This window comes from Lemur catta, chromosome 8 (assembly GCF_020740605.2).
Source record: "Lemur catta isolate mLemCat1 chromosome 8, mLemCat1.pri, whole genome shotgun sequence".
NCBI classification, from domain to species: domain Eukaryota; kingdom Metazoa; phylum Chordata; class Mammalia; order Primates; family Lemuridae; genus Lemur; species Lemur catta.
The window spans coordinates 44,949,069-44,961,654 of NC_059135.1; the positions used below are offsets into that span (position 1 = coordinate 44,949,069).

The 12,586-nt window shown below is 33.9% G+C and overlaps 1 protein-coding gene across 2 annotated transcripts in view; it reads left to right on the forward strand.

Annotated features, from left to right (window-relative positions):
• The window catches only part of NCKAP1 (NCK associated protein 1), a 98,450-nt gene that overhangs the window by 60,690 nt on the left and 25,174 nt on the right, over positions 1 to 12,586 (forward strand). The window contains exons 17-22 of one of the 2 annotated variants that reach the window (XM_045559792.1): positions 1,733 to 1,865; positions 4,232 to 4,351; positions 7,979 to 8,118; positions 8,978 to 9,109; positions 11,946 to 12,164; positions 12,356 to 12,486. In XM_045559792.1, the coding sequence (XP_045415748.1) occupies positions 1,733 to 1,865; positions 4,232 to 4,351; positions 7,979 to 8,118; positions 8,978 to 9,109; positions 11,946 to 12,164; positions 12,356 to 12,486 (875 nt within the window). The remainder of the gene's footprint in view (positions 1 to 1,732; positions 1,866 to 4,231; positions 4,352 to 7,978; positions 8,119 to 8,977; positions 9,110 to 11,945; positions 12,165 to 12,355; positions 12,487 to 12,586) is intronic. The other variant, XM_045559793.1, reaches the window with a different exon arrangement.

Here is a 12,586-nt window from a genome sequence, read left to right on the forward strand (position 1 = left end):
TTCTTGACTGTTTTTATATTAGCATGTTCCTTAAGATAGTTCAGTAATAAACTCTTAAAAATAAAAGGGTTAGTGGGCTTTAAAAACTTGCCACCAAAAGAAGCTTAATGAAGTTGGGATTTCATGTCTATTTTTAATTCTCTATAACAGTAACTCGTATTGATGTGAATTTTGTTTCTTTTTGTTTGAGGAGGTGAAGAATAGTCATTCAGGTTACCTTAAGGCCCTCATTTGCATGATTAGGCTAAGGGGAAAAAGAAGTTGTAGATCAGGGTAAAATAGAGCAAATGTTGGAAATACCTAGTAACTTCACTTCCATAGTGTTAAATTAAATATTAACATTATGATGTGGTAACTACTTTCTGCATTCTACTTTACTCTCCTTTGTATAATATCATAGCCTCTGTTGTGAAACTTAGTAGTTTATTTTTTCCCTTTCTTCCTCCCTAGAAAAAGTGGTCCTTAAAGGAAGACTATGTTTTTGTTAGTATCTAATAAAGTAGATGCTTCATAAATGTTTGAATGAATAAGTGAACTTGGTTGTGATCAGATTAATGAACAGTGAGACCAGGATTCAAACTCAAGTATTCTGACTCCAGTACTACACAATATCCACTCTATTTCCTGCTTTTTGGCCTTTTTATTTTTCCTTTAAGGAAGTGGATTGGAATAACCTAGTATGTCTCTCTATTTCTAAAATGCTGAGATAATTTCAGTGGATGGTGAGAGTTCCTATGTATTGAGTAGAGGTGATTACGAAAAGCTTGTCATGGCTTTTATTTTGGAAAATAACTCAGTCTACATTAATTTTGGCAGTTTGTTAAGAGAGCTTAAATTAGCAGTATTGCAGAAGAAATCCAAATCACCAGACAGAGAAGGCCTTTTAAAGGAACTCATGGAACACATTAGGAAATACACTTTTAGGTTTACTTTTAGGAAATACATCACATGTCAGATTTGCAAGAATTATTGAGATTATTCGGAGCCCTGTACTACTATTTGACACAAAGTCTACCTTAGAAAATGAAAAGTTTTATGTTTAGGTATTTTTTTAGCTACTTAAAGGTTCCTATTGCAAAAGAAGGCTACAACAATTAAAAAGTCCTCTCTACTTTCTTGGAACTAAAAGCACTTTGAGTAATGTTTGAAATTTGTAATTATCAGTAATAGTTAAATTTTTACCCATATTTTCTCATAGTCACACTCTGTTTTGCTTGGCACATCCAAAATAAACATGTTTATTTACTGCTTGTCTTGTTACTCTGAGATGTACTGTATTTTATCAACTCACATTCTTTTACATTTAGATTTAACATATCTTAAATCTGGATGTAATTTAAAATTGATGGCATGCAATTATTGAATTGGCAGTTTTTCCTTCTTAGTTGTACATAAAATGGTATTTTTTACAATTGATAGTGACTTAGCTTTGATGCAGTTTGATTCCGTAACATTTGTATGTCATGTATTCATTTGCCATAGGTATGTTTATATTTCTATACAAGTTTTTTATTTTCAGTATTTGTTATTGTTATACAAATAATATTTTTATATTCTGGAATGATTATTGATGTGAAAAAGATACTTTGGAGGAAAGATATTCTCTTTTTTAAGTAGTAAATGGTACCAGTTGGTAATTGTCATTCACTTGAATCAAATTAACTGTAGTGTATTATATCAAGAAAATTTTTATTTTAACTCTAAAAATTGCGATTCTGATTTTTTTATATAGTTTTTATAGTCGTGCTTTTGAGAAGATGTTTCAACAGTGTTTGGAGTTACCCTCTCAGTCAAGATACTCAATTGCATTTCCGCTGCTTTGCACTCATTTTATGAGTTGCACACATGAACTGTGTCCAGAAGAGGTAATTTCAGTGTAGTACTGTGATTTATATGGTATGCAAAGTAAACTAGAATAAACTTGTAGCCAACGAAATGTTCACAAAGTCATAATTACCTAATTTAGCTTCCCATCTAATATATCTCGCTGCAGAATCAGGAAAATACTTGAATAGATACATAGGCTTAATAGATACATGTAGATAGATGGATAGACATACATATATATATAAGAGCATATTATAAAGTTTAGAATTACCTTTATTAAAATAAATGGTGGGTGGTCAGGTATTAATATTTATGGTAAAGATATGTGCAGTAATTGACTTTGTATGCTTAATTTTTCTCCTAAACTATCATTGAAAGGATTTGGAAATTGAATTTATGGATTACTGAGTAAACAAGTCAAAAGAGATTTTACTGACTTGTTAACAGATAATATTATCTTGTAATAAATAATATTAAGGAAAATCCAGATTTGCTGGTATTTATGAGACATGTGTGCACACACCCCTCCACCCCCAATTACCGAGTAATTGAACTAGCTAGTAGTTTTGTTGATACCAAGTATCTACCAAAAATGTACTCCATGTTTCTTCTAATCTTTGAAGATGAAATATCAGTTTGGAATTGTGGTAAGAATATATATTAAAATTAAATAATGTATTTATTTATGATTTAACTTAGTGTTTAGTCCCTTTACTTAGAACTGCAAAACTTGTAGAAAAGAAACTTGGAGAGAGAAGTAACATTATCAATATCTTTAAGCACTAGACAACATATTTGTTGCAGATCGTATGCCAGTATTCCATTTGAAGCCAACTTTGAGACAGAAGTTAGCCTGCAGGATGTTTATTAGGGAGTACTTTTAGAATTAACACCTATGAAGGCATTAACAGCATTAATTTTAATAGATTTATAGGTTTTTTTTAGATTTAATGATTTTTTTTCTCACAAGCTTAACACCTGGTATATACTATTAACTGTTTCCTCACTATCACCCTTCCCATTAAATTACCCGTGAAGTCTTCCTAATATTTTGTATGTATCATTTCTGGAATCTATCCTCTATTTTCCATTGCTATGCCACTTTATAGTTCAGATTTACAATACATATTACATATATATTATACATATATAGTATAAAGATTTATAGCATTATATACTCAGCATTCTACTTGTCAATTCCAACACTGACAAGAAAAACCCATCAAACTGTTACAACCCACCGAAACTAAAAAGATAAGAATCCTGTGCAGATGGGTAGATTTCAGTGAATATGTGTGTGTCTACATATACTTATGTATTATCTTAAAAATTAAATATAAATGATTTCCCCTCACGTGCAAAGAATGCATGGTCAGCTTTTTTTTCCCTTGGAGGGATGGAGTTTGATTCAGGATATTTGAATACCTTGTGAATTTGTTACTGAATTGATAATCTAACAATTTTATTTAAATATTTGAGCTCTTCAGTTTATATATTGCAAAGTTGTTGTGACAAGATTTATATAGTAGAGCTGGGCATGGTGGCTCACGCCTGTAATCCTAGCTACTTTGGGGGCTGAGGCGGGAGGATCAGTTGAGGCCAGGAGTTCGAGATCAGCCTGAGCAACATAGTGAGGACTGCCAGACCTCCATCTCTAAAAAATATTAGGCTCAGTGTTAAAAAATTAGCCATAATGGCTCAATGTTTGTGTTCCCAGCACTTTGGGAGGCCTAGGCAGGAGGATCACTCTAAGCCAGGAGTTTGACACCAGCTAGGCAACACAGTGAGACCTCATCTTTACAAAACATAAAAAATTTAGCCAGGCATGGTGTTACAGGTCTGTAGTCCTAGCTACTTGAGAGGCTAAGGTAGGAGGATTGCTTGAGCCCAGGAATTGGAGGCTGCACTGAGCCATGATTGTGCCTCTGTACTCTAGCCTGAGTGACAGACCAAGTCCCTTTCTCAAAAAAATAAACACATTTATGTATTAGATGTAAATTTTAAAATGAGGTAAGATTAAAAAGCAGTACTCTAAATCTCTAAATCTGTTCTCTCATATTGTGTGTTTAATATTTTAATATGTAAGAACTGGATATAGGACTTTGTGGAATTTGAAAATTAAATACATAGTTTTTCATGTTAAGGAAAATACTGATCTTTCAAGATTCTTCCCAATGGTATGTTAATTTTATAATCACCAAGTACTTATTTTATGTCATCTCTTGCAAATATAGGGTGGTAGGTTAGTTGTTACATGAGATAAAACAAATCTGTAACATCCCCCACCCCCACCTCTTATTGCAGAATAAGACTTTAACTTAATTGTCCATTTTTATTTAAAAGTGTTTTTGATTCAGAGTACTTTCTTGTAACTTTTATAATTATTATTATTCTGCCTTAACAGCGGCATCATATTGGAGATCGCAGTCTTTCCTTATGTAATATGTTTCTAGATGAAATGGCCAAACAAGCTCGAAATCTCATCACTGATATTTGCACAGAACAGTGTACACTTAGTGACCAGGTAATAATTTAAATGTTTCCTACAGATAGGAAATTTGTGTATGAAGGCAAGAAAATGAGCTGTTAGCCAGTTATTATTTTACCTTCTGTTTTTTAATTCTCAAACTATAATAAAGTTCATTACCTCCTGCTATGAAACTCCATTAACAGGTATAATTTCTTACAGATGTAAACTTTTTGGCAAGACTATGTAGATTTTGTGTTCTTCTGTCAGGAGGCACAGAATGTCTAGCTGTTTTATTTTTGTTGGTATTAGTACCTGATTCTGTTACTTCATTGGTCGTTGCAAAATGTCAGTTTTTTTTACAGATATTAGTTGTGACATATTATTTTAGAAGATTAAAGTGATTTTTTAAAAAGATTAAATCTACTTATTTATCGAGTAGTACAGTTTATAAAAGAAAGGAAAAATAAATGCTTGAATCTTTGCCTTTATTTTCTAGATAACCAATAAATTATTAACTCCTAGAATTAAGCATGTTTGGTGATTTTGCATCCATTATACTTACTATTCATGTTGAAGCTCAAATTGCCTCATCTTTGGCCAGTGGAAACACTTGCAGTCGCTTGGGAGCTTTCTTGTTATCCAATATGACAAGATGTACCAGCCTCATCTTGTGCATATTTTTGCTCAGACCTGAAATCAGCCATTCCTTCTAGTTTCTTTCAGTGGGAAATAGTATTTCAAGATCCAAATCTGGGCATTAGGGATGCATATTGGTTTCATCTGGACCTCATCAGGACACATTCATTCCCTGTCACTTATGAGTTCATTCTGATATCTACAATTCAAAACAAGATTCGTTCCTCTTCTGTTTTACGTGTGTGTATATCGTCTTTCTTCCACATTGTGAATCTGGTTTTCAAAGACACAGAAGATGGAAGAATTGTAATTTTTCATAATCACAGATTTACTCTAAATATTACATGCAAAATTATCTCATAATAATAATACTAACACTGCCACCACCAATATGTAATTATTGAGAAAAGTTTATTAAACTTTGCAGATATTCTCTGCATTGCCCGCCTTTTTGGGTAATTGTACCACACTGAACTTACTACAAGCTCTACTCTCTTCCTGTTAACATATATTTACTCTTATTTCTACAAATAGGTATGTGTTTGGTGCTCCCAAATGCTTCATATATTGATATCTCTCTAGTGATTTTTATTGTCTAAAGCTTATTCTTTAGTACTTTTTTAGTAAGGGGCTAGAAAGTAAGTATTTTAGGGGTCTGTGTCACAACTACTCAACTGTGCCATTATAGTGGGAAAACAGCTATAGATAGTATGTGAACAAATGAGTGGCTATGTTTCATTAAAACTTCTGCAAAAACAGATGGTGGGCCAAATTTTGCCCTGTTCTTTCCATTTAGTATTAACAAAAGTATGACTGCTTGCTATTCCAGATTTCCTAACTTTTTCCTTTCCCACATTTATTTTCTCTTTCCTTCATCTCTGTTGTCTTTATCTTGCTCAATTTTGATTCCATTCCTAGCGATTTCTCCTCCACATAGGGCACTGACCTGGTAGAGGGCTCTGGCTGATCATTTTGACAATTAGTAGGACTAGGCCGGGCGCGGTGGCTCACACCTGTAATCCTAGCATTTGGGAGGCCGAGGCGGGCGGATCCTTTGAGCTCAGGAGTTCGAGACCAGCCTGAGCAAGAGTGAGACCCTGTCTCTACTAAAAAATAGAAAGAAATTAGCTGGACAACTAAAAAATATATAGAAAAAATGTGCCGGGCATGGTGGCACATGCCTGTGGTCCCAGCTACTCGGGAGACTGAGGCAATAGGATTGCTTGAGCCCAGGAGTTTGAGGTTGCTGTGAGCTAGGCTGACACCATGGCACTCCAGCCAGGGTGACAGAGCAGGACTTTGCCTCAAAAAAGAAAAAGACAATTAATGGGACTAAACTGCTCCAGTCCCATCAAACCTTACTATAGGCCTCGTGCATTTATCTGCAAATTAGTCCTCTATGCTTTTGAGTGAATACCTGCAGGCTCTTGGGATTCCTTTTTCTTGGGGTCTTCAGGTTCCCTATAGTTACCCCTCTACTTTTCCAAACAAACACATAGGTCTTGTGGTTCTTGGTAGTGTTTTGTCACCATCCACTTGTATTTTGGGGGTTGTGGAGATACTTTGAAACTTGATTTTGTAGAAAATGTTATTCATGGGTTTTGGTTTTGTGCTTTAGTAGCTCTGTTTAATGTCAGGAGTTAAAGAGATTCAACACTTGCTCTCTGTAATATTGAAGTTGCCAATTTCCTCAGAAATTTTCTTTTTGTATAAGAAGGAACTCTTTTGTCATAACACAAATGCAATACAATTTCTTACGCATTTTTCAAAATATAACCCACTTCATGGCTTTTGTTACCATCTATGTATAATGACTAAATCACTTTCTCTGGCCCAGCACTGTTGAAGAGAAATATTATGCAAGCCACATATATAATTTAATATTTTCTAGTAGCCACGCTAAAAAACATAAAAAAAACAGGTGAAACTAATTTTAGAAATTTATTGGTTTAACTCTTTATATCCAAAAATGTTAGTATTTTAGCATGTAATCATATTAATAATGAAATATTTTATTTTTTTGTACTAAATCTGTGAAATCTGTTGTGTAGCTTACACTTAGAACTAAGTTACTAAGTTTAGACTAGGTACATTTCATGTGCTCAACAGCCACCTGTAGCATGTGGCTACTGTATTGTACAGTGCAGCTCTCCTATGTAAATGTTCTTTCTCATTCCTTGTCTGCTTGCTGTGTTACCTGTTAAACTAAATGAATTACTTCCCACTTGTCTCTTGTTTTTGTAATCAATGATATTAGCAATGTGTTAGATAGAAATCTTTGTGTCATCTTTGAATCCTGCCTCTATCTCACATCTAATTTGCTGAATACTGTGAGTTTTTTCTCAGAAGTCTCTCAAATCTGGCCATTTTCTTAATTTTTATTACACTTTCCTATCCCTTTTTCCTATCTCATCTGAACTATTTCTAGCAGTTCTGTGATCTAGTTGTCCATGTTATCATTTTCCTCATATCATTGTTTTCTTCTGCCAGCGTCAGAGTTAGCCTTAGGAAATATCTGCTCATACTGTGGCTGCTTTTAAAAATTGTCACTGTCCTTTGGGATTGTTTGCAGTTTAAAATCGAGCCTCTAGCTTGACATTCAAGGCATTCCCTAATAGCTGAAACCTCTCTACTTTACCTTGCACTTTATGCTCCACCACTGAGTAGTTCTCAATAGGCTCTGAACACATTGTGTCTTTATATAGTTTTGTTTTCATGGGCCATTTAATCCTTCCTGTAAAATGTTCTTTCTCGTTTCTTGCTTGCCTAGTATGTTTTTACTTATCTTTTAGAAATAATTTAAATGAGCCTTAAATATAATTTCCTCTATGAAGTGTTTCTTCATACAAGATTTACCTGTTTCTATTTTCCACCAAGCTGTGTGGGCTACCCAAGTAAGCTCTACATCCTACTTATATCTCTGTCCTTTAGTACCAGCACAATATTTGCTACATTGTCTGGATTCAGCCAAGGTTTGCTTGAATAATTATTATGCTTTCAAAGTGATTGGTGTAATGTTAAGATTTCATTCTTTTCTAAATTTAGTTGCTTCCCAAGCATTGTGCCAAAACCATCAGTCAAGCAGTGAATAAGAAGTCAAAAAAACAGACTGGTAAGAAAGGGGAACCTGAAAGAGAGAAACCAGGTGTTGAGAGCATGAGGAAAAACAGGCTGGTGGTGACCAAGTAAGCCGTCTACTTTTATTGTATCTTTTTTTTCTGGGTAAAAGATTTTTTTCATTTTTTGTGTGGCATCAATACTGAGGAAATACTAGTAATTCTGTATTTTTCATTTTCCAACCATTTAAAAAAAATTTTGTGAACTTGATTAGCTTGTTAGTGTTTATTTGATCCCAAAATACAGATTTTGGCTTTTAGAAGAAAATATATGTAATAGATGATATTTATCCTTCCATACTGAATACTGAGGGCCAAGAATACATCTAAAAAATTTTTTAGGGTACGTTGTTAGCAATCTATAATTTTCAATTTATTTAAAATCAGATATCTGAGACTTCATTTTAGCATGTTTATGATATATTAGAACATACCTGATATCATTATTTTAAAACAGAAATAGCAGATCAGGTAGCATTCAGGGCTCTTTGCTTATTTAATTGTTTGGAGGGGAGGTGTAGGTCGGCAATAATTGGATAAATATTTTTTGTTTAAGGTAAATTTTCTACTTTCTTCCTTTCTAAGTTGATCAAGCAATTGCCCTTTTCAGACAATTTTCCTTGTCTTGTAACAGAAAGTATAACAGGAATTGGAGATTATGAGCGTACAATAAGCTCTTCCTATTGTATATTAAGTCAGTACAGTCATCACTATCTAAATGTAGAAATGAATGATGGTATCCTTTAGAAAATTATTCTCAAATGTTAGTTACATCCTTAAAGATTTTGAACTTAGTTTAGGAGATATAAATAATCAAATTCTGCAATTATTATCTCTAAATAAAACCTGATATGTTTATAAAATTAATTTTGTATTGCCTATGATGAAATGTTGAATATTTTATTTACTGCTTATTAATTTTTTCCAGCCTTGATAAATTGCACACTGCACTTTCAGAGTTATGTTTCTCTATAAATTATGTACCCAACATGGTGGTATGGGAACATACCTTTACCCCACGAGAATATTTGACTTCTCATCTGGAAATCCGCTTTACTAAGTAAGAAAGAACATAAAGTGTTTTTGTTTGTTGATTCAGTTAATGAGTTTGTTATAATTATTATTAATCTTTGCAGTGTTTTCTTTTATAAGGAAAAGCATTAGTAGAACTGGTATTTAGCATTAAGAATAATGAACTGGAAAATATAAAGAATAGAGAACTGAGAATTGCTTAAATTGCTCAAATTCTTTTCCTATGCCTGTTATTATTAACCAGTAACACTGGGCAAGCCAGTTAATCTCTCTGAGTCTTAGTTTCCTTATATGCAAAATGAGAAGATTAGAGCAAATCAGTGTACTTCAGCTTGCAGGTGGCAACCCAGTAGGGTCATGAAATCAGTTTTTAGGTTGTATTCAACATTTAAAGAAAGAAAGAAGGGAGGGAAATAAAAAATAGAAAAACAGAGCATTGCATGCAGTAGGTATAAATATTGATGCATGAAATTTGTCAGTTATATATACATATGTGTGTGTGTGTGTACTGAGTTGTAGTAGATACATGTCTTGCAGTAGGTCACAGTCAAATATTTGAAAACTTCAGGACAGTGATGATTTCTTACATCTTTTCTGAATTCAATTGTATGCTATTAATTAAGCCAGTAGAATTTTAGATACTTGAGGTCTCAATTCTAATTAGAATTGTGTAAGTTATATATATGTACTTCTTAAAGTGATATTTATAAATGTTGCTTCAACCTTTTTCTAAAGTTACACACTTATTTATTAAAGAAAATGTTAATGTAGTATAAGTAGTATTGAAATAATATAAAGCTTAGAATTACAGTTGATAAGACTATAAGAATTAGAGAATAAAATAGGACAGTATATAAATGGGCACTAAATTTATGAATGTTAAATTATTGGCTGGGTGCAGTGGCTCACGCCTGTAATCCTAGCACTCTGGGAGGCTGAGGCGGGAGGATCGCTCGAGGTCAGGAGTTCGAGACTAGCCTGAGCAAGAGCGAGACCCTGTCTCTACTGAAAAAATAGAAAGAAATTATCGAGACAACTAAAAATATATAGAAAAAATTAGCCGGGCATGGTCGTGCCTGCCTATAGTCCCAGCTACTTGGGAGGCTGAGGCAGAAGGATTGCTTAAGCCCAGGAGTTTGAGGTTGCTGTGAGCTAGGCTGACGCCATGGCACTCTAGCCAGGGCAAAAGAGCGAGACTATGTCTCTAAAAAAAAAGTAAAAAAAAAAAAAAGTTACATTATCAGTCGATTTGAAAAGACACTGATGATGAACAAAGACTGTCTTTTGCTCTCCTTAGTAAGGCTGGCATCCTGACAATAAAACACAGAATGCCCTAGTATTTATTTTATTTATTTTTTTGTTTTAATTTTTATTTATTTACTTCCTTATTTTTTAAGACAGGGACTCTCTCTGTTGCCTGGGCTAGAATGCAGTGGCATCATCATAGCTCACTGTAACCTCAAACTCCCGGGCTCAAGTGATCCTCCTGCTTCATCCTCCCAAGTAGCTGGGACTGCAGGTGCATGGCATGGCACTTGGCTAATTTTTCAATTTTTTTGTAGAGACAGAGTCTCACTATTGCTCAGGCTGGTCTTGAACTCCTGGCCTCAAGTAATCCTCCCTCGTCCTTCCAAAGTGCTAGGTTTCCAGGCATGAGCCACCGCGCCTGGCCTGGCCTGGCCTTAGTATTTAAACTAAAGGGACGTATGTCTTTTGATACTTATTTCTTTCAAGTGGGTGGGGGTAGGAGACTGGTTGATGGAAGGTAGGGTTCAGTTTATAGCTGCCTTGTTTTCCTTCTGTAAACAATCTGGTTTTTTAATCCATGGAGAAGCAAATGTTCTTTTTATCAAACATCTACTTAGTGATCAGGATCAAGGCAAGGGGAACCACTTGTTTACCTGGGAAAGATTTTTGTGCCGGGACAAATAACTTATAAGTATTAGTGGGTTTACTTTTGCTGATCACTTGAACACGGTATTAGGGGCTATACACAAGGGTAGCAAATTTCATCTTGAGTTGGCTCTTACGGGCCTGTTTCTAGTGATCAGATTTGTCTGTTGTCTTTAGGATCCATTCATACACATAACAAGTCTAAGGGCTTTATAGATCTAATGCTCAGGGAGTTTTAAAGAAAGTAAAATAGGAGTAGCCAATGCGGGAAAAGTATTTAGGGAACTGTTTTAAAAATTTGTGTTTTGTTGTAATATAATCAGGACTATGTTTTATGTGCTGTGAATGATTAAAGAATAAAGCTGTTTGTTTGTTGCCTTGTTTTGTTTAACTGTCATGGAGTTTGTGGAGAGGCAGCACTAATTCAGGCAGACTTGGGGTCAAAGCCTAGATATACCACTTCCAAATAAAGTGACTTTATCAGTTTACTTAAGTCCTGAGCCTTAGTTTTTTTTCATCTGTCAAATGATGATGATAATAACTACATAGTAGGGCAATTAAATGTGAGTATTGTAGGTAATTTATATAAAGCCTTAAAAAAACTCCTGACACATAACAGTGCCAAATGAATTCAAACTGGAGTAAATAGTCCATTGTCTTTGCTACAAACAGTATGTTAAAGCAATTTTTAAAACCCTCTTTATGCTTTAATCATTTTTGTTACTGATGTTCTTAGAATGTTTTTAATCATTTCTATTCTTGTTTCATTGTAGTTTTTAGGTATTCATTCTTTTTTTAGGTTGTTTCTTGGGAAGATAATGGTAGTAGTAATTTTACAGCTTTGTAACAAATTATTTTTTAAAGTTAATGTTATTGCTAACTTAACATTAGCTATCAGTAGATTGAATGGTTTATTTACATAAATGGAAAAGTTAGAGTTCTTTTCTTACTCTCCTCCCTCTACCCCACAGGTCAATTGTTGGGATGACTATGTATAATCAAGCCACACAGGAAATTGCAAAACCATCAGAGCTTCTTACAAGTGTAAGAGCATACATGACCGTACTCCAGTCAATAGAAAATTATGTGCAGATTGATATTACAAGAGTATTTAATAATGTTCTACTTCAACAAACACAACATTTAGATAGTCATGGAGAGCCAACTATTACAAGTCTATATACAAACTGGTAAGGAACATATTTAGAAATTTGGGAACCAGAAAGTTTCTTTGTAATGAATTACTTAGGAGAACTAATTTTTTATGGATACATGCTCATTCATGTTATCAGTCAACTTAAAATTATATGCAGGAATATATACCATAATAAATTTTGAACTAAATAATTTTTCCTGGTTATAAATTTTCTTTTCTTCTCAGGTATTTGGAAACTTTGTTAAGACAAGTTAGCAATGGCCATATAGCTTATTTTCCTGCAATGAAAGCATTTGTGAACTTACCTACAGAAAATGAATTAACATTCAATGCAGAGGAATATTCTGACATATCAGGTGAATAGTTCTGTATCATGGTTTAGAGAATAAAGAAAACTTGATTCTTTTGATGATGTCTTGATTCTTTTGGCTTTTCATTCTGTTGTGACTATTTTAG